Raw genomic sequence first — 22,728 nt, 5'->3', positions numbered from 1 at the left:
TTTACTACTCGAAAAAGAAAAAGAAATCAATATGGGCATTTTTGTGGAAGAGGAAGAGAATTCAATTTCTGTTAGGTACACTTTTTTTTTTTAATTTTTTATGGAATCTCACTCTGTTGCCCAGGTTGGAGTGCAGTGGCACCATCTTAGCTCACTGCAACCTCTGCCTCCTGGGTTCTAGTGATTCTCCTGCCTCAGCCTCCTGAGTATCTGGGATTACAGGCACGTGCCACTACGCCGGCTACTTTTTTGTATCTGTAGTAGAGACAGGGTGTTACCATGTTGGCCAGGCTGGTCTTAAACTCCTGACCTCAGGTGATCCATCTGTCTCGGCCTCCCAAAGTGCTGGGATTACAGGTGTGAGCCACCATGCCTGGCTCACTTTTCTTGAAGTAATAACTTATTCCTACAAAATCAAATATATTTATGGCTTTTTCTGAAAAAAAAAAAATCTTACTGATACACTAGTAAAAATTGGTTTAAAAAGAAAAAAATGTAAAATTCTTGCTGAGAAATCTTGCTAGACAGCTGCCTCTACTGTAAGGTCCCAGGGTGAGGCAGGAATACAATATTGGACTCCAAATTAAAAGTTCCTAGAACAGACATTCCAGGAAAGGGCACTCTTCTCCCTTGAGACTTGGATTATGAAAAGATACAGAGGCATCAGAGCCTATGTTTCCTATCTTGAAATTACATCCTTAGAGTCTTACAAAACAGAAGCTGACATTGGCCATATTTCAAATGGCTGAAAGCCAGCAACTTTACAATGTGAGTCTTTTTTTTTTTTTCTTTTTAAAGTATTCTCTGCCAACAACAAGGGTTTGCCAGGGATGCCAAGAAGACTGGCTGAAAAGCAATAAAATAAATCAACCACAGGTTGGGCACGGTGGCTCACACCTGTAATTCCAGCACTTTGGGAGGCCAAGGTAGGCAGATCACTTGAGGTCAGGAGTTCGAGATCAGCCTGGCCAACATGGTGAAATCCTGTCACTACTAAAAACATAAAAAAATTAGCCAGGCATGGTGGCGGGCGCCTGTAATCCCAGCTACTCAGGAGGCTGGGGTAGGAGAATTGCTTGAATCAGGGAGGCAGAGGTTGCAAAGAACTGAGATCATGCCACTATACTCCAGCCTGGGTGGCAGAGCGAGACTCAGTCTCCAGAAAAAACAAAAAAGTCAAATAAATCAACCACATATTTAAGTATTTTCATGCCATCAAAAATAAAACCCTTTTTGATCATATCAACAACAAATACAAATATGGTAGCCAACCTCCCTCATAAGCATGTTAGGTATGAAGATCAGCTTGATACATAAGAATTTTGAGTTTCTCGGCCGGGCGCGGTGGCTCAAGCCTGTAATCCCAACACTTTGGGAGGCCGAGACGGATGGATCACAAGGTCAGGAGATCGAGACCATCCTGGCTAACATGGTGAAACCCCGTCTCTACTAAAACATACAAAAAACTAGCCGGGCGCGGTGGCGGGCGCCTGTAGTCCCAGCTACTCGGGAGGCTGAGGCAGGAGAATGGCGTGAACCCGGGAGGTGGAGCTTGCAGTAAGCTGAGATCCGGCCACTGCACTCCAGCCTGGGCGACAGAGCGAGACTCCGTCTCAAAAAAAAAAAAAAAAAAAGAATTTTGAGTTTCTCAAGGGCATGTCTTCTCTTTCTTCCTTGTGTGTGTGTGTGTATATATATATATATGTGTGTGTGTGTGTGCATATATATGTATGTGTGTGTGTATAGGTGGCTTCTTGTTTTTGCTGTTTTTATATGGGTTCTCCTTAGAATAATAAATGTTACTAGTTCACTGGAATTGACTCCACAGTCAGCAAAGCCTCCAGATAAATCTTAAGTTTCAAGGTCTTTGAAAGTGGAAATGTCATCCGCTACTATAAGCACACTCAGGGTTGTTGCATTCATACTAAAATGGGCAATCAGCAGGGAATAAGAAAGACAAAGACTCTTACACCTCTCATGGGGCATACATTATAGCACTGCACAGAACCCCACAATGTAGGTGGTGGGCAAAGGTCAGCAGAGGCAACAGGACATTTCCGGTAATATTTCAGGCCCCCAGTGGATCCTTCTCTATATGGATTCTTCTTCAAGGCCCTTCTCTGACCTCTCTTCCTTCCCTCTGCTCTGCTGGTCTCCCTTCTCCCAGCCATCCCTTCCCCGCAGAAAACCACATACCTGATCCTGTCTCCCCTTCTCCTGACTGCATAAGCCTCAGAACCCTTATTCACACTAAGAGTTAAGCGAATGACCACAAATCCCAGAGTCCCTCCTCTCCTTCTACCCCACAACCAGGAGATGATCACTGTACCAAAGGAGGGAGAAAGGAAGGAAAGAAATAGACGTTTATTAAAGACACACCGTGCACCCAACACAATTCTAGACATCCCTAATACACATCTTCTCAATTGTCACAACAAACATTAGAAGTAGATAGTTCTTTCCATTTTATAATAAGAACATAGTTTGACAGATGTTAATGCCATTGGCCAAGGTCACAGGCACAAAATGACAGAGCTTCAATCTGTCTGATTTCACTACATTCTGCTGCCTCCAGGGATCAAGGCCAAAAACGAAACGGACTTCCAGCCTTTCATTTTTTCAGCCAATGCTCAAAGGCTGAAGAGGACTTGAGCCTCCTAAAGGCATTCCCGCTCCCTGGCCCTGTGTCCCAAAGAAGTATTTTGTGGAAGATTTAATTCGGCACAAGAGGCAGGGGTTCACTTTCTGGTGCCTTGAACCAAAAGTCTCCAATTTTCCAGGCAGCACTCAGCCCTCCTGCTCTCCGTAAAGAATTTACACTTCCCTGTCCACTGGTGCATGCTGATTCTGGTACTCCCTTCTCCTCTCCCTCTTCGAGATAAAACTACCAAAATGTCCCTCTTGAAGCACCACTGTGAGCATGACACAAACGTGACACTTTCCAAGGTCCTATTTCTTTTTTTTTTTTTTAAGACAGAGTCTCTGTCACCCAGGCTGGAGTGCAGTGGTGTGATCAGCTCATTGTAACCTCTGCCTCCCAGGTTCAAGCGATTCTCCTGCCTCAGCCTCCTGAGTAGCTGGGATTACAGGCATGCACCACCACACCTGGCTAATTTTTGTATTTTCAGCAGAGACGGGGTTTCACCATGTTAGCCAGGCTGGTCTCGACTCCTGACCTCAGGTGATCCGCCCGCCTCAACCTCCCAAAGCGCTGGGATTACAGGCGTGAGCCACCACACCCGGCCCCAAGGTCCCTATTTCTAAAAATCTTGTCAGGTCTTAACCTCTTCCCTGCCTAGGGCCACCCCACCCACACATGAAATGTCATCTTCCCTGACCATCAAAGCTCACACCCCTAGTACCCTCAAGCTAGTCTCTTTCATGCTCTTCAGCCACCCCCCTTCCCACATGGCTATCTCCCCTCCTCTCTCCCTCCATCTGTCCAACCCAAATGACTCTTCAAGGATCCACTAAAGTCTTCATCCCTCCAACATCTCCCAAACACTTCTTCCTCTCTCTCAACTGTCACCTACAAGTCTGCACTGTCTTATGTTCTGCTTTCTTCTGGCTGTGGGTTCACTATGTTTACTTAATCCCTCTGGCTGCTCTAAGACAGGGGCCAACTTGGGCCTCTCTACTCTGTGCAAGTGGTAAGTGAGCACCTTGACCACAGTGAACCCATAGCCGGAAGAATGCAGCAATCAGACAGTGCAGACTTGTGCGTGACAGCTGAGAGAGAGGAAGACATTTTTGGGGGGATCATGGAAGGATGAAGACTTTAGTGGATCCTCGAAGAGTCATTCGGGTTGGAGAGATGGAGGGAGAGGAGGGGAGATACCCATGGGGGAAGGGGGGTGGCTAAAAAGCATTAAGGAGACTAGCTGGAGGGGACTAGGGGTGTGAGCTTTGATGGTCACGGAAGACCATGAAAGACCTCAGCAGACTTGTAACCAGACCAGTTGACTGAGCCCCTGTGATACTCACGGCAGTGTATTTTCTGCAGAGAGAGGTACTTCTCCAGGTTTCTTCTGAGCTTCATTTCATTTCCATACTTGCCCACAGTCCCATCATCAGACAGGATGAAGTGCGAGTGCATGCTGTTGAGTGTTGTGAGCTTGCTGAGGGGGTTACCCAGAGTCTGGTACAGGCACACCACCTGAGAGACAGCAAGGACAAGGGAGGGTCAGAGCTCTAGATCCCTCCCCAGGCTCACTTGCTCCAAAGGCCTATCTTTATGTGCTAACAGAGTTCCCACCTAGTTCAAAAAGCATTACTTGTGGCCAGGCAGGTGGCTCACGCCTGTAATCCCAGCACCTTGGGAAGCCGAGGTGGGAAGATCACAAGGTCAGGAGATCGAGACCATCCTGGCTAACACGGTGAAACCCCGTCTCTACTAAATATATCAAAAATTGGCCGGGCATGGTGGCGGGTGCCTGTAGTCCCAGCTACTTGGGGGGCTGAAGCAGGAGAATTGCTTGAACCCCAGGAGGCGGAAGTTGCCATGAGCCAAGATCGCGCCATTGCACTCCAGCCTGAGCAAGAGAGTGAGGCTCCATCTCAAAAAGAAAAAAAAAAAAAGTATTACTTGCAATTTAGAGCAGTGCTTCTCAAACTATCTGTGGTATCAATTTTTTAAATTTCCCATGTTTTAATGGACCAATAGGTGATCCTACTATGAATAACTAATAGACAGCTTGTGGTACACGAGAGTCACAACACAAGTTCAACAATATTGAAACATACCCTGTTCAGCAAGATTAGCCTGCTTTCCAGGTGCTTGAATGACCACAGCATGGTCACATTGCTGACAGTGGTTCTAAATATTTTTTTCTTTTTTCTTATTTATATTTTTTTGAGGCAGAGTCTTGCTCTGTCACCCAGGCTGGATTGCAGTGGTGTGATCTCGGCTCACTGCAACCTCTGCCTCCTGGGTTCAAGCAATTCTCCTGTCACAGCCTCCCAAGTAGCATATGCGCACCTCCATGCCTGGCTAATTTTTGTATTTTTAGTGGAGACAGGGTTTCAGTCCTGGTCTTCTTTTTCATTTCTGTGCTTACCTTGTTTCAACCCATTAAAAAACAGTTCAAGAACTGGCACCAGTACATAGACCACACCATTAGTCAAAACTACTGTCTTTTAATAGATTTATTCCGGAATAATATTTTGACACTGACTTTTCTCTAGTATTCCAAACAAAATAAAGACTAACAGCCGGCCAGGTGCAGTGGTTCATGCCTGTAATACCAGCACTTTGGGAGGCCGAGGCTGGCGGATCAATTGAGGTTAGGAGTTCAAGACCAGCCTGGCCAACATGGTAAAACCCTGTCTCTACTAAAAATACCAAAATTAGCCAGGCATGGTGGCATGTGCCTGTAGTCCCAGCTACTTGGGAGGCTGAAGCACAAGAATCACTTGAACCTGGAAAGCAGAGCTTGCAGTGAGCTGAGATCTCGCCACTGCACTCCAGCCTGGGCGACATAGTGAGACTCCATCTCAAAAAAAATAAATAAATAAAACAGTAGAACAGCCAACCAGCCAAACAGCATTTCATTCATTATAAAACATCAAAATCTTTATTACATTAATGGACACTTTCTTAAGCTGCTCCACTTAGTATTTGCTGTTAGAGGCAAGAACACAGTATTTAGAGTAAGAAAGCCCAAGTTTAAGTCAAGTCTCTTCTACTTACTAACCTTAACTCTGAGTAATTCTTGCCTTCTTTCTCAGGCTTATTTTCCTCAGCTATAAGTAAGGATGATAATAATGATAATTTTTATTCAGAGGGTTGTTGTGAGGCTTCAAAGAAATAATGGATGCAAAAAGCACTATGAACTTTATAAACATTAGACTTTAAATGTTACCTTTTTAATTTTGAAGCATGACACTGAGGCAAGAAACCAAAAGGAAAATGATTGAGAGATTTAATACATATTTTGTATTTATTTTTAAAAGATTAAAAATAATATAAAATAAAAACTGAGAAATGCAGCATACTTGACAAACAAAATAGTTACTAGGCTGAATTATAGGATCTTTCAAGGCTAGGCACAGAGAGAGGCTCATGCCTGTAATCCCAACACTTTGGGAGGTCAAGGCAGGAAGATCACTTGAGGCCAAGGGTTCAAGACCAGTCTGAGCAACATAGCAAGGCCCCATCTCTAAAAAAAAGATTTTTTAAGAATTAGCTGGGTGTGGTGGTGCTAATGTAGACGGGAGGATCACTTGAGCCCAAGAGTTCAAGGCTGCAGTGAGCTATGATCATGCCATTGTACTCTAGTCTTGGTAACAGAGCAGATTTTGTCTTAAAAAAAAAATTGAAGGTTAAGAAGTCTAAAATCCCTGCTTGAAAATGTACAAAAACCATGTGAAGAGATGTTGAACCTCACCAGCAATCATGGAAATGTAAATAAGAAAAATTAGGTATTATTGTATACCTTAACCGAATGGTATCGCTTGAAGAAAACAGAATACTCAGAACTCAGTGGGCATCCACATACCCTGTTGACAAGAATATGAATTGTTTTGTTTTGGGGTTTTTTTGGGTGTTTTTTTTTTTTTTTTTTTTTTGGTGGTTTTTGTTTTTTGGTTTTGTTGTTGTTGTTGTTGTTTTTAGGCAGGTTCTAATTCTGTCGCCCAGGCTGGAGTGCAGTAGTGCCAATCTGGGCTCACTGCAACCTCTGCCTCCCAGGCTCAAGCAATCCTCCCACCTCAGCCTCCTGAGTAGCCAAGATCACAGGCACACACTGCCATGCTGGCTATTTTTGTTGTTGTTGTTGTTGCTGTTATTGTTGTTGTTTGTTTGTTTGAGACAGCATCTCATTCTGTTGCCCAGGCTGGAGTGCAGTGGTGCGATCACGGCTCACTGCAGTTTCAACTTCCCAGGTTCAAGCGATCCTTCCACCTCAGCCCCCCGCAGTAGCTGAGACTATAGGCGCATACCACCACGCCCAGCTAATTTTTGCATTTTTTTTTTTGTAGAGACAGGGTTTCACCATGTTCCTCAGGCAAGTCTCAAACTCCTGGGCTCAAGCAATCTGCCAGCCTCAGCCTCGGCCTCCCAGAGTGTTGGGATTATAGGCATGAGCCACCACGCCCGGCAAGAATGTGAATTTTCACCACCTTTCCAGAAGGCAATGTGTCACATTTTAAACGGTTATACAGACTGGTCCGAGCATTCCACTTTGAGAATTACTTCTAGGGAAACAAGCAAGCTAGTATCAAAGATCTACATATCTTATCACAATATTATTATTATTATCCTCAAAAGTGAAAAACAGAACATGACCTAAATGGATAATAATAGAGGAATCGTTGATTCAATACAGTACAGTATGATACTAGTCGACATGAAACATCAAAATGTTTCCTTGGCCTCCAGACGTGCTCTGCTAATACTGGGTCCCACTGGCCAGGCACAGTGGCCGGCGCCTGTAATCCCAACACTTTGGGAGGCTGAGGTGAGTGGATCACGAGGTCATGAATTCAAGACCAGCCTGGCCAACATGGTGAAACCCCATCTTTACCAAAATTACAAAAATTAGCTGGGCATGGTGGCAAGTGCCTGTAATCCCAGCTACCTGCGAGGCTGAGGCAGGAGAATTGCTTGAATCTGGGAGGTGGAGGTTGCAGTGAGCCGAAATCGTGCCACCGCACTCCAGCCTGGGCAATAGAGCAAGACTCCATCTCGGGCGAGGCAGGGGGAAAATACTATGTCCCACTAAAAGCAAGCAGCCTTTTCTCTAGGGAACAAAAAATGAGCCTGGAATATTTTTTCCATACTAAAAAGCAGGGAAGTCATGATAGATAATAGAATTGTGTGAAAGGACTGAGGAGACAACTTGGAAACACTCCCCTGGCCAAAATGGGACAATTTGAACATAATTAAGAATAATAACTGCATTGATTAATGGATTGAAATATGACAAATATGTTTAAATTTATGAGTTAAGAAAACTCATCATTCACCTTTCATTATTTTGAAAACTGGCAAATAAAAAGAGTCAAACATTTATTCAGCCCTTCCTATTCAACTGTACCACAAGGTGACTGGTGAGAAAACATTTATCTATATGGAGTATTTAGGTATTAGAGTGTTAAGTACATACAGCAGGTAAGCTAATAAACAAAGAAGGACATTATCATTAAATGTCAGCATGTTGGAACTCTGTTGAAATAATGAATCTATGCAATGACTGCTAATGTTGTAAAAAGAGAGACCACCATATATTACAAGGGAAAGACATACATCCTCCTATGGCATAAGCTTACACAGAAAACCTGAACCTGATCATACCTCTCGATCAAACTACCAATTTACAGAAAAGAAGCAAAGAAACATGCTAAACCCTGCTACAAAAGATAAAATCTGGAAAATCCAAGCTGTAGGAAACTCTTCAGAACAAATGACCCAGTTTCCTCAATAAATAAATTATACACACATAAAAAAATGAGATGGAGGTAAAATCCATAGATTAAAAGTGACAAAAATAAAAAGCAAGTCAAGTCAAGAGACATATTAACCCATCACAATGTATGAAACTTTTTTGGATAATGAAATCACATCCTTAAATAATGAAGACTTAAGAAATCATGTTTTTGAAAAAAACATTATGAAGCAATGAAAATTTTGACTAGACTGGATAGTGAGTGATACTGAGATATTCCTGCCAATTTTTTAGATATAATAACTTCATTGTGATTATATATTTTTCATTGTCCATATATTTTAGAAATAACTACTGAAATATTTATAGATGAAATTATTGGATGTCTCAAATTTGCTTCAAAATAACAAGGGCATCAGCTGAATGGATAAGGGAAGAGGGGAAACAAAACTGGCTATGAGCTGGTAACTGCTGAAGCTGGAGATACATACATAGGAAAGAGTTCACTTTTCTAACTTCTCTACTGCCTAATACGTTTGAAGTTTTCCAAAATAAAAGTTAAAACAGGCTGGGTGAGGTGGTTCACACCTGTAATCCCAACACTTTGGGAGGCCGAGGCAGGAGATCATTCAAGGTCAGGAGTTCGAGACCAGCCTGGCCAACATGATGAAATCCCATCTCTACTAAAAATACAAAAATTAGCCAGGCCTGGTGGTGGGCGCCTGTAATCCCAGCTACTCAGGAGGCTGAGGCAAGAGAATTGCTTGAATCCAGGAGGTGGAGGTTGCAGTGAGCCGAGACTGTACCGCTGCACTCCAGCCTGGGCAACAGAGCCAGACTCCATCTCAGAAAAAAAAAAAAAAGTTAAAAAATCCATAAACATGTCTGTATTAATCGACATGGAGAAATAACTATGGCAAATAGGTAAGCTAAAAAAAAAAGCAGATTTATGGCAGTCAGTTCTGTTGTTACTATTTTTAAATATACACTTTTTTTTACTGTTCATATACACACATACATAGAAAAAATTCTGAAATGATCCTCACAGAAATATTAACAGTAGTCATCTTTCTTCTTTAGAACATTTTCTTATAGCTGATATTTTACTGAAAAATTATATTAGTCTTACAAAGAGACTGAGACAAGACCATTCCCTTTAAAAGAATACATAGGATCAAAGAATCAATACACAAGAAGGAACGAACCAGAGTAATACAAGATAACAGATGAGAACTAGGAGGGCCAAATTAAGAATGTCCCTTGTTTCACTATGGGCAAACCACTTCAAGAACCTTGACTACGACCTTAAATGAGACAGAAGTCCTTGAAGGGTTTTGCACAGAGGAATAGCATGATCTGATTTGTATATTTTAAAAGAATCATTCTGGCTACTATGTTGAGACTACGCTGTTAGGAGACAAAGGTAAGAGTAAAGATGGCTATTGCAATCATTCAGGAGACAGATAATGGTGGCTCGGATTCACTCAGTAACAGCAAAGGTAGTGAGAAGAAGAAATCAGATTTTAGATATATTTTTAAAGTGGAACTGATGGATCAAGTTTGAGTTTGAGAAAAAGATCATTCCAGGATTAGTCCAAGGCTTTTGGCTTCAGCAACTGCAAGGGTGGGACTGTCATCTTCTAAGATAGAGTGAGGGAAGCAGCAGAAAGTCAGGAGTTGGTTGTGAATATATTACATCTGTGATGTTCATTCATTAGACATCCAGGTACAGTGTTAAGTTGGCAATTTGCACATGTGTTCATTTGCTTTTGTTATGAAAGGATTGTCTACTTACATCTTTTCCAATAAGGTCTCTCTGGTTCTCAATGATACCCCAAGGAGGGATTCCAACTGTCCAGATTTTTCTCAAGGAATGAGAGGAATGGGATTTCAAGGCATCCCCAACATGCTTGGACACTCCTATGAACAACCAGTTTAGAAGTCAAACTTTAAGTCACAAATCGTGTAAAACAAAGAGACTGCCAGAAAGAGACAAATAAATAGGCAAGCATATGTAAAGGGCTATTCTTAGGGAGAGTTGCTGGCACAGTGGAATTAGTTTCTGATACTTCAGCTTCCTGTATTCTTTCTGGACACCACTTCCTCTTATCATTATCTCTCTCTACCTGAACAATGTTCCTCTGAGCACTTTGGGCAATTTCCGCCTACAACTTCAGATCCGACCCTACTCTTGCCTAAGCAAAATTCTGTGCACTGTCCTTCCTCAGCAAGCCCAGCCCTAACATTATGAATGGTTTATTATTATTATTATACTTTAAGTTCTGGGGTACCTGTGCACAACGAGCGGGTTTGTTACATACGTCTACATGTGCCATGTTGGTTTGCTGCACCCTTTAGCTCATCCTTTACATTAGGTATTTCTCCTAATGCTATCCCTCCCCCAGTACCCCACCCCCTGACAGGCCCCAGTGTGTGATGTTCCCTGCCCTGTGTCCAAGTAATCTCATTGTTCAATTCCCACCTATGAGTAGAACATGCAGTGTTTAGTTTTCTGTTCTTGTGATAGTTTGCTCAGAATGGTGGTTTCCAGCTTCATCCATGTCCCTACAAAGGACATGAATTCACCCCTTTTTATGGCTGCATAGTATTCCATGGTGTATATGTGCCACATTTTCTTAATCCAGTCTATTATTGATGGACATTTGGGTTGGTTCCAAGTCTTTGCTATTGTGAATAGTGCCACAATAAACACACTTGTGCATGTGTCTTTATAATAGCATGATTTATAATCCTTTGGGCATATACCCAGTAGTGGGATGGCTGGGTCAAATGGTATTTCTAGTTCTAGATCCTTGAGGAATTGCCACACTGTCTTCCACAATGGTTGAACTAGTTTAGTCCCACCAACAGTGTAAAAGCGTTCCTATTTCTCCACGTCCTCTCCAGCACCTGTTGTTTCCTGACTTTTTAATAATCATCATTGTAACTGGTGTGAGATGGTATCTCATTGTGGTTTTGATTTGCACTTCTCTGATGGCCAGTGATGATGAGCTTTTTTTCATGTGTCTGTTGGCTGCACAAATGTCTTCTTTTGAGAAGTGTCTGTTCATATCCTTTGCCCACTTTTTGATGGGGTTGTTTGATTTTTTCTTGTAAATTTGTTTAAGTTCTTTGTAGATTTTGGATATTAGCCCTTTGTCAGATGGGTAGATTGCAAAGATATTCTCCTATTAAGAATGGTGTTTTTTAATCCCTAATCTTACCCAATGTTCCAGCAAAACATCCTGCAGATATGTCCCTTGCTCATTAAGGCAAACTAACTTAATAGTTTTATATACACAAATATTTCAAAGCTAATACATTGTGGAGTAATATGTTAATGTTTTCCCTTCTGGAATTAATACTAGTAATTAGTACAGTAACCAACACTTACTGACACACAGTAAGATTTCAGTAAGTGTTGGCTACCTTTGTATGTATTCACACTTTAAGTAGGAACTTTTTAAATCCACTTTATAGGCAAAAATTGTGGCAATGAGAGTTTAAATAAATGGTCCAAGGTTGTAGAGCTTTGGACAATTTATTTAGAGCTTGGATTTTGTAGAGATTGGATTCCAATTTAGGCAATCTGACCCTTTTTAAGAATAGACTTTATTTTTTAGAGTAGTTTTGGGTTCACAGCAAAATTGAATGAAAAGTATAGAGAGTTCCCATGCCACACCCTGCTCCCACACAAACACAGCCTCCCTGACTATCAGCATCCCCCACGAGGCTGGTACATGTGTTACAATTGATGACCCTACATTATAAGGTCATGACTAATAGAATATGACTATTCTCCATAGTCCACAGTTTACATTAGGGTTCACTCTTGCTGCTGTACATTCTATGAGTTTTGACAAAGATACAATGATTTATATCCACCATGTTAGTATCACTGCCCTGAAAATATTCTATGCTCTGCCTACTCATCCCTCTCTCCTCTCAGCTTCTGGCAACTGCTAATCTTTCTACTGTCTCCATAGATTTGCCTTTTCCAGAATGTCACATACTGTAGTTGGAATCATACAGTAAGTAGCCTTTGAGATTGGCTTGATCGGACCTTTAAATAACTATACTGCATTTTGTAAGAGTTATTCTTCCTATGCGTGGTACTGACCCTATATGTGTCATTAGCACAGAAAGAAAAGTAACCTGCATATGGCATGGATCTGATGCTTAGCAGCTAAATCACTTCCTCTTTCCTGGCATCTTCCCTTCCAACTCAGTTTTTTGAACCTCTCCCAGAGCCATCTCTAGAATCTGGGATCTGGATCACAGGCACACATCAATATCAAGCGTGGAGACATCCACCCCAGTAGAGATTCCAATTCCATGGTTTGGCATGGTGTGCCAACATTGTTGTTATTGTTTTAAGCACCTTACATGTGATCCTAATACATGTCGTTGGTTGAGACTCTCCATAAAACCCAATCTGACCATGTTATCGCCCTATTCATCCTGCTGTTCAAATTCCTTTCAGGGCTCCTTGCTACGTAGAGAATAAGACTTCAGAATGGCACCCAATCTGGCTCCAGTCTCCTGTGCAGTCCCTGTCCCCTGCCACATGGCACACACTCCAGCCAGGAGCTTTATCACTTCTTTCTACACATGCCTTCATCTCTAGCTGTGTGCCTAACCCTGAGCTGCCACTTCTTACTAATGCCACTTCCTACCTTTCCCACAAGACCAATGCCAAGTGCTATATCCTTCCCAAGACTTCCAAGGTGCCCTCAGTTGAAACTAGAATTCATCTCCCTCTTCCTTGCATTCTCAAAACACTTCCTTTGAATCTCAACTATAACCCAGTCAGCACTAATTTCTCACTAGTTGCTTTTTGTCTGTCACAGCCCAACCCATCACTAAATCCGGGGTCCATGTTACTCCTCTTTCATTCCTAACACCTATCCAAATGCTTTTCACATAGTAGATTCTTAAGGCTTGTGGCATTCAATTTAAGTAAATATCAAAGATTCATGCCAAATTATGTTCAACTATGGTTGAGAAGCCTGTCAAGAATAGACAGAAGCTCATAAGCAGAGTTCAAATTTAAACATGCACGGGAATCATCTGGGGATGTTGTTAAAATGTAGGTTCTAATTCTGCAGGTCTGGGGTGGGGCCTGAAATAGGCACTTTCAGCAAGCTCTCAGTTGATGGTGATGCTGCTGGTCCAGGGACTAATCCTTAAGCAGCCAGGCCACAGAGGAGCTGTGGTTGAATCAGGTCAGACTGATTGTTTTATGTTGTTGTTGTTTTCTTTTTTTTTTTTTTTTGAGGCAGAGTCTCGCTCTGCCACCCAGGCTGGAGTGCAGTGGCACTATCTCGGCTCACTGCAAGCTCCGCCTCCCGAGTTCACGCCATTCTCCTGCCTCAGCCTCCCGAGTAGCTGGGACTACAGGTGGCCGCCACCACGCCCAGCTAATTTTTTGTATTTTTAGTAGAAACGGGGTTTCACCGTGTTAGCTAAGATGGTCTCAATCTCCTGACCTTGTGATCCGCCCGCCTCAGCCTCCCAAAGTGCCGGGATTACAGGTGTGAGCCACCATGCCCGGCCCTTTTTTTTTTTTTAAGACAGGGTATTGCTTTGCCACCCAGGCTGGGTGCAGTGACATGATCATAACTCACTGCAGCCTTGACCTCCCAGGCTCAAGTAAGCCTCCTACCTCAGCCTCCCCAGTAGCTGGGTCTACAGGTGCACACCACCACATCCAGCTAATTTCTGTAATTTTTTAGAGATGGGGTTTTGCCATGTTTCCCAGGCTGGTCTCGAACTCCTGAGCCCAGGTAATTCACTAGCTCTCAGTTTCCCAAAAGGCTGGGAATGAACCACTGCATCTGGCCTGACTACTGTTTAGCAGAGATCCAAGTATTTCTCATTTCCCATTTCTTTTGTTTATATGAAGTATTCCAATCATCTTCACACTACTCTATTTGTGTTCCTTTAGGTTAGCTGGCCATAAACTCAATGATCTTTTTAAGGCATTAAGTAAAATGAAGCATGACATGCAGTTAGTTATTCAAAGAAAAAGCCTTGCCCAAGCCTGTCTTTTTAACGAACGACGTGTAACTTCCCTACCCACCCACTTTTTTACTGGAAATCAAATAAGGACTATACAATGGACTTAGAATTCTGCCAACTTCAGTTTCTTCCAAGAATGTGAAACAATCTCTACAAAACAGGTACAATAAACTATGCGTTACCTATTTGTGATGGGCCAAATCCCTTGGTTTCATTTTGCTTTGTTTTTTCAGTCATTCACTTCCTTCATTCCTTTTCAGCCAAAAGAAACTTTATTACCTCAGTACAAGGTGCTAAATACTTAGGCAGATAGCTGTTCAGGCCCTGGCCTCTAGTACACAACCAGAAGGAGAGCTAACACACTGACTCATCCTAGCCTGTAAGGCAAAATATCAACATTCTACAAGTGCTACAGGCAGTAAATGCTGTAGAAATTAAAAGACAAAAGTGAGTAGCTCTAGTGGAGATATTCAGGAGGCTGTTACATGGGTGTGTTGCCATCTTGTGTAGATCTTAAAACATGGGCAAAATTTGATAGGAGACACTGGGCAGGGCATGCCAAACCAAAAGAGAAAAAAGTAAAGGGAAGATAGACAACCACAGGTTAGGCCGGACACGGTGGCTCACGCCTGTAACCCCAGCACTTTGGGAGGCCAAGGTGGGCAGATCGCCTGAGGTTAGGAGTTCGATGCCAGCCTGGCCAATATGGCTTCTCTACTACAAATACAAAAATTAGCCGGCCATAGTGACAGGCGCCTGTAATCCCGGCACTTTGGGAGGTTGAGGCGGGAGAATCACTTGAACCAGGGAGGTGGAGGTTACAGTGAGCCAAGATTGCATCATTGCACTCCAGCCTGGGTGACAAGAGCAAGACTTCGTTTCAAAAAAAAAAAAAAAAAAAAAAAGAAAGAAAACCACAGGTTAGTAACAAATTGGTAAGAGACAAGAGTTTATGGAATCACTAGTTCTCAATCCTGGCTGACATGCTTCAGTAGCTCTGGACAAAAGCCTCTAATTCATCTGGGGAAGAGCCTGTACATCAGTACTTTAAAAGCTCCCCAGGTTGTCCTTCCGTGCAGACAGTTCACACACACTGAATCAAAGAAATACGGTCAGAGCCCACCACATAAAGTTCTTGAATTTCAGATTTCAAGGAGTGTAAAAGAGTCAGTGATTGAGACGGTGAGTGTTTTGGCAATCATGTAGTTAAAAAGAAAAAGAAAAGTATTTACTCATGCCCAAAACACACAATGCAAGTTTTACCCACATCACTGATTTCCCAAGTCTGAGAAACTGACAATGATTACAAGAGTTTAGCGAAAGTCCAGGCCTACACACACTATGCACTTGCATGGATTCATGTCCCTTCTAGCCTTACTGTAGTTGGGAGCTCAGGAAAGACTATTTTCTTTTCCAGAGGTTTATCTGAAGTTACATTAAAATAGTATATTCTGGCCGGGCGCGGTGGCTCAAGCCTGTAATCCCAGCACTTTGGGAGGCCGAGGCGGGTGGATCACGAGGTCAGGAGATCGAGACTATCCTGGCTAACATGGTGAAACCCCGTCTCTACTAAAAATACAAAAAACTAGCCGGGCGTGGTGGCGGGCGCCTGTAGTCTCAGCTACTTGGGAGGCTGAGCCGGGAGAATGGCGTGAACCCGGGAGGCGGAGCTTGCAGTGAGGAGATCACGCCACTGCACTCCAGCCTGGGAGACACAGCGAGACTCCGTCTCAAAAAAAAAAATAAAATAAAATAAAATAGTATATTCTGACAATGGCAAAAACATATTCCAGGAAAAATCTATGATTCTTCTGGGTTTATTTTCTAGTCACTAGGATCTTTCTTCCTCACAGCCCCATGTATCCTAGGAGCACTACAGAGCAGAGATTATGTGGCACACTACCTGATTCACAGTTAGGAGAAAAAAGAAAGAAAGAAAGAAAGAAAGAAAGAAAGAAAGAAAGAAAGAAAGAAAGAAAGGAAGGAAGGAAGGAAGGAAGGAAGGAAGGAAGGAGGGAAAGAGGGAGGGAGGAAGGGAGGGTGGAAGAGAGGGAGGGAGGGAGGGTGGGAGAAAGGGAGGGAGGGAGCTTTACCTGTATTGATGCCTTCAGTTATTATCCACGCTCCTGTTGTCTCTGCAGCTTTAACCAAACCTTGGTTGAAAATCTCTTTAAATTTAGAGGCCATAGTAAAGTTCTGGATGCCCCCATGGACTGAGATCACCAGCTTGGGCAGTTCCATTTTCCACTCTTTCAACATTAAATGTAACAGATGATCCAATTTTGTATCATAAGAAGTTCTAATATACTGCAAGAAAAGCACATGTAGGGGAACAGAACATTGTAAAAAAGATATGCCAGGCACAGAAACAATGAGCACCCAGCAGGGCAACTGAAATGGCCAAAATCTAAAAGGAAGTATGTGGGATCTCTTTAAAGTTCATCTTCATGTAATGGAAATATTTACTTTTAAAAGATCCCACGCTCCCATTAAGTTCCTTCTGGGAATTACAGGTCACTGTAGGAAAGCTTCCTCTGGTTTTCAAGGCTGGCCCTCCAATGCTCTCCAGAGAACCTGGGGTGAGGCAGAAATACTTCAAACAGGCAGGGTGCAGTGGCTCATGCTTGTAATTCCGGCACTTTGGGAGGCCGAGGCGGGTGGATCACCTGAGGTCAGGAGTTCAAGATCAGCCTGGCCAACATGGTGAAACCCCGTTTCTACTAAAAATACAAAAAATTAGCCAGGCATGGTGGCACATGCCTGTAATCCCAGCTACCTGGCAGACAGAGGCAGGAGAATTGCTTGAGCCCAAGAGGCGGAGGTTGCAGTGAGCTGAGATCACTCACTCCACGCCACTGCACTCCAGCATAAGTGACAGAGCAGGACTCTGTCTCAGAAAAAAAAAAAAAGAAGAAAGAAAGAAAGAAATACTTCAAACAACTGGCCAAAATCACTGTGTCAGCAAACCTTTTCATCAGAAGCTATAACAAATAGGTGAAATGGGATTTTTCATAAATGCTATGGCTTTCCATTTACTTAACCATTTCACATATTTGCATTATTTAAATTAAAATTCAAGAGCATGGACATTTAATTTATTGTAAATTTTACCTTCTGATCATTCCCTTAAAACTGTAAATTTTACCTTTTAACCATTATTCCTCTGAAAACACTCTCGTTCTGAAATACTTTTCACAAAATAGTCATCTCTTTAATAGTCAATGTAAGCAAAAGAAAAGATGAGGGAAATCAAAGCCAGCAGGTAGCCCTAGAATCATTTTTTATTTTACCTAAGATTATATTGCATGGCTGGCTTCCTTCTTCCCGCAAATGCAGATCATTCAAATGACACTGAGATGAATTTGCCTCCCTCGAACTTATGTGAACCAACAGCAAGAGTAAGTCAGATTTATAGGAAGAAGTAAGGATAATAAGAAACCACGAATTATGAAACAAAAACAACCACAGGCAAAGATCTCTACACATGCAAATAGGAATTAACACATGATCCTCCAGAACGTGACAGTAATTTAAAACAATTTCCGATTCATCTTTGAACTTCTTTTTTTTTTTTTTTAATTTTTGAGACGAAGTCTCACTCTGTCACCCAGGCTGGAGTGCAGTGGTGCAATCTTAGCTCACTGCAACCTCCACCTCCCAGGTTCAAGTGATTCTCCAGCCTCAGCCTCCTGAGTAGCTGGGATTACAGGCCCGTGCCACCACACCCAGCGAAATTTTGTATTTTTTAGTAGAGACAGGTTTTCGCCATGTTGGCCAGGCTGGTCTCAAACTCCTGACGTCAGGTGATCCACCTGCCTTGGCCTCCCAGAGGTCTGGGATTACAGGCATGAGTCAACGTGCCCAGCGTGAACTTCTTGATACATAATTCCTTTATTCCAAAATTAAAATATTAAAATTTCTGAACATCAGGAATGGTGCAGTTATTGAAAAATGTGAAGGCAGAAATACTTCAAACAGGCAGAAACCTGTTAGTAGAAACCCCATCTCTACCAAAATTACAAAATTAGCCGGTTGTGGTGGTGGGTGCCTGTAGTCCCAGCTGCTCGGGAGGCTGAGGCAGGAGAATCGCTTGAACCCGGGAGGCAGAGGTTGCAGTGAGCCGAGATCCCGCCATTGCACTCCAGCCTGGGCGACAAAAGCAAAACTCCGTCTCAAAAAAAAGAAACCAGCAAAAAAATTTGGGTTATTAGCAAACCTTGGCATGGGAGGTGTGCTCTCCATCTTGGAAATTAATCGTGCCAAAAGTATCTGTTGGACTTTTCATTGTGTGCTTTTCAACAGACCATTGTTCACTTTCTTTACCCTTGGCAGCTGAGATGGTCCAGGAATAATCTATCCCAGCATGGTCTCCAACCAGTCGGCCACAGTAACACCTTAAATTCAAGACCAAAAAAAACTCAACTTCAAAATAGAAAACAGATGCAATGTTTCTATCTTTTTCTAAAGTAATGTATAGATGCCATATGGTTTTTCTTAAAACTTCACATTAAGGTTTATATTAGATTTCTAACATAGGACTGTCGTCTAAGTTTAGAAACACTATTAGTGGGTCTCTCCCTTGGCGGCACATTAGGATAATTTGGGGAATATTTTTTTTTAAATGCAGGAATACCTTGGAGATATTGAAAGTTTGGTTCCAGTCCACTGCAATAAAGTAAATATGGCAATAAAACTGGTCACACAAATAGTTTGGTTTCCCAGTGCATATAGAAGTTATGCTGACACTATACTGTAGTCTATTAAGTGTTCAATAGCATTATGTCTAAAAAACAACATACATACCTTAATTAAAATAATTTATTGCTAAAAAATGCTACCAACCATCTGAGCCTTCAGTGAGTTGTAATCTATGTGCTGGTGAAGGATCTTGTCTCAATGTTGGTGGTTGCTAACTGATCAGAATGGTGGTTGCTGAAGGTTAAGGTGGCTGGGGCACTATGTCTTAAAATAAGACAACAATGAAATTTGCCACATTGATTGACTCTTTCTTTCACAAAAGATTTCTCTGTAGCATGTGATGCTGTTTGACAGCATTTTACCCACAGTAGAACTTATTTCAAAACTGGAGTCAATCCTCTCAAACTCTGCCACTGTTTTATCAATTAGGTTTATGTCATATTCTAAATCCTTTGCTGTCATTTCTACAACAGTCAATCTTCACCAGTAGATTCCATTTCAATGAATCATTTTCTTTGTTCATCCATAAGAAGCAACTCCTCATCTAATCAAGTTTTTTAATGAGATTCAGTCACACCCTTCAAGCTCCAGTTTTGATCCTAGATGTCTTGCTATTTCCAGCACCTTCTATAGTGACTTCCTCCACTGAAGTCTTGAATCTCTCAAAGTCATCCATGAAAGTTGGGATCAACTTCTCCAAAACTCTCATTAATGTTGCATTTTGACCTCCTCCCATGAATCACGAATGTTCTTAATGGCATCTAGAATGGTGAATCCTTTCCAGAAGGTTTTCAATTTACTTTGTCCGGAACCATCAGAGGAATCACTATCTATGGCAGCTAAAGCCATACAAAATATATTTCTTAAATAATAAGAGTTGAAATTCAAAATTATTTCTTGATCCATAGGCTGCAGAATGGGTGTTGTGTTAGCAGGTATGAAAACAACCTTCATCTCCTTGTAATATTTCCATAAGAGCTCTTGGGTGACCAGGTGTGTGGTCAATGAGCAGAAATATGTTTAAAGGAATCTTTTTTTTTTTTTTAAGCAGTAGATCTCAACAGTGGGCTTAAAATATTCAGTAAACCATACTACAAACAAATGTACTGACAATCAGGCTTTGTTGTTCCATTTATAGAGCACAAGTAGAGTAAATTCAGCGTAATTATTAAGGGACCTAAAATTTTGGCATGGTAAATGAGGGCTAGCTTTAACACAAAGTCACCAGCACTGGTGCTGGTAGACTTGATCGATCCAAGGTTCCTACAAACCTCCAACTCTCTCCTAACAAGAGAGTCAGCCTGTCCTTTGAAGCTTTGAAGCTTTGAAGCCAGACATTGACTTCTCTCTAGCTATGAAAGTCTTAGATGGCATCTTCTTCCAACATAAGGCTGTTTGTCTACATTGAACATCTTTGTTTAGTGTAGGTACCTCATCAACAATCTTAGCTAGATCATCTAAATAACTTGCTGCAGCTCCTCTGTTAGCATTTATTGCTTCACCCTGAACTTTTATATTACGGAGACTGCTTTTTTCTTTAAACCTCATGAAGCAACATCTGCTAGGTTCAGACTTTTCTTCTGAAGCTTTCTCACCTCTCTCAGACTTGATAGAATTGAAAAGAGTTAGGACCTTGCTCTGGATTAGTCTTTCATTTAGGGGAATGGTGTGGCTGGTTTGATCTTCTATCCAGACCACTCAAATTTTCTTCACATCAGCAATAAAGCTGTTTCTTTTCTTATCATCTGTGCGTTCACTGGAGTAGCACTTATAGTTTCCATCAAGTACCTTTCCCTTGCATTCACAACTTGGCTAATTGTTTGGCACAAAGGACCTAGCTTTTAGCCTATCTCAGCTTTCAACATGCCTTCCTCACTAAGCTTAATTATTTCTAGCTTTTGATTTAAACTGAGATATGCGAGACTCTTTATTTCATTTTGTTTCACTAAGTGGCCATTATAGGATTATTAATTGGCCTAATTTCAACATTGTGGCATCTCAAGGTAGAGAGAGGCACAAGGAGAGGGAGAGAGACAGGATCGGTCAGTGGAATAGTCAGAACATATATAACATTTATCTAATTGTTTGCCCCATCTTATATGAGACTCCAAAACAATTATAATAGTGACATCAAAGATCACCGATTAAAGATTGTCATAACAGATACAATAATGATAAGATGAAAAAGTTTGAAACATTGCAAGAATTATTAAAATGTGATGCAAAGACAAGAAATTAGCATGTGCCACTGGAAAAATGGCACTGATAGACTTGCTCAATGCAAGGTTCCCACAAACCTCTACATTATACAAAATGCAGTATCAGTAAAGCACAATGAAGTAACACACATGAGGTATATGCCTGTACTAAAAATCTCTTGCATGCTCATGTTCATAGCAGCATTATTCTGAATATCCACAAAGTGGAAGCAACACAAATGTCCATCAGTGGAGGAGTGGACAAACAAATGTGGTATATAAATACCACGGTATATGATTCAGCCTTAAAAAGGAAGAAAATACTGATATATGCTATAACATGGAAAAACCTTGAAGACATTATGCTAATTAAAAGAAGTCAATCGCAAAAAGATAAACAGGCCAAGTGTAGTGGCTCATGCCTGTAATTCCAGCATGTTGGGAGGGCAAGGTGGGAGGATCGCTTGAAGCCAAGAGTTCATGACTAGCCTGGGCAACACAGCAAAACCCTGTCTCTACAAAAAATATAAAAATTAGCCCCGCGTGGTGGCACAAGTCTGTAATCTCACCTACTAGGGAGGCAGGAAAATCACTTGCGACTGGGAGGCAGAGGCTGCAGTGACCTGAGATTACATCACTGTACTCCAGCCTGGGCAACAAAGTCAGACTCTGTCTCAAACAAAACAAAAAGTAAAAATAATTTATCATTTTATGCATTATCTACAACGCGTTGAATAAAACTAACAAAAATACAAATATAGAGGGAAAGACTTATAATTTAGATGAGTAAAAAGAGCCTCTCTGACATTTTGGGATGGATGATTTAAAAAAAAATTTACGTAAAAAATAAATAAAAAGAGCCTCTCTAGGAAATCAATTTGACATCAAGAGAGTTCTTATCTCTTCAAAATGAATATCGAGAAGCAGAGAACATTTGTCATTTATTATAAAGAATTGAGTACAGTTCCTACTGTGACTTTCACCTCACCTTGATTAATCAATCAACAGATAAGTTGATTCTGCTTAGTTGCCTGGATATTAAATTTCTGTTTTCTTTAGATTTCTTGTCAATACAAACAAATCAATTTATGGCCCAGTATATGAATAGACATTTAAGGGGCAAATTGTTTGCTTCTTTTTTTTCCCTATAATTAAAGTTCATTCTTTTCTTAAAGTGAAATTTGTATTTCTAAATTTATGTACCTCCTTTGCAAGAAGGGCCCTATTATATTATTTTAAAGTTCTTGCTATACCTATCTAATTCTCATTTAAAATAATTACATTATTTTCTGGTATGAACTTCAGTGACAAATTTTTAAATGAGAATTAGGTATAGCAGGAACTTTAAAAACTGAAAACATTTTTCTTGTTGATTTTTTTTTTTTTTTTTTTTTTTTTTTGAGGCAGAGTCTCACTCTGTTGCCCAG

At 41.5% G+C, this 22,728-nt stretch overlaps 1 protein-coding gene across 8 annotated transcripts in view; it reads right to left on the bottom strand.

Moving 5' to 3' along the window:
- Positions 1–22,728, bottom strand: part of TRPM6 (transient receptor potential cation channel subfamily M member 6) — a 181,154-nt gene that overhangs the window by 98,441 nt on the left and 59,985 nt on the right. For 6 of the 8 annotated variants that reach the window (XM_031654138.1, XM_003911815.5, XM_021927549.2 and 3 more), the window contains exons 4-7: positions 18,622–18,799; positions 16,499–16,712; positions 10,180–10,304; positions 3,985–4,156 (exon numbers count right to left, since the gene is read on the bottom strand). In XM_031654138.1, the coding sequence (XP_031509998.1) occupies positions 3,985–4,156; positions 10,180–10,304; positions 16,499–16,712; positions 18,622–18,799 (689 nt within the window). Of the gene's footprint in view, positions 1–2,196; positions 3,007–3,984; positions 4,157–10,179; positions 10,305–16,498; positions 16,713–18,621; positions 18,800–22,728 lie in introns of those variants that run through there. The other 2 variants (XM_009188952.4, XM_021927551.2) reach the window with 2 other exon arrangements.

Source organism: Papio anubis, chromosome 13, assembly GCF_008728515.1.
Source record: "Papio anubis isolate 15944 chromosome 13, Panubis1.0, whole genome shotgun sequence".
NCBI classification, from domain to species: Eukaryota; Metazoa; Chordata; class Mammalia; order Primates; family Cercopithecidae; genus Papio; species Papio anubis.
This window is presented reverse-complemented; position numbering and strand designations above follow the sequence as displayed.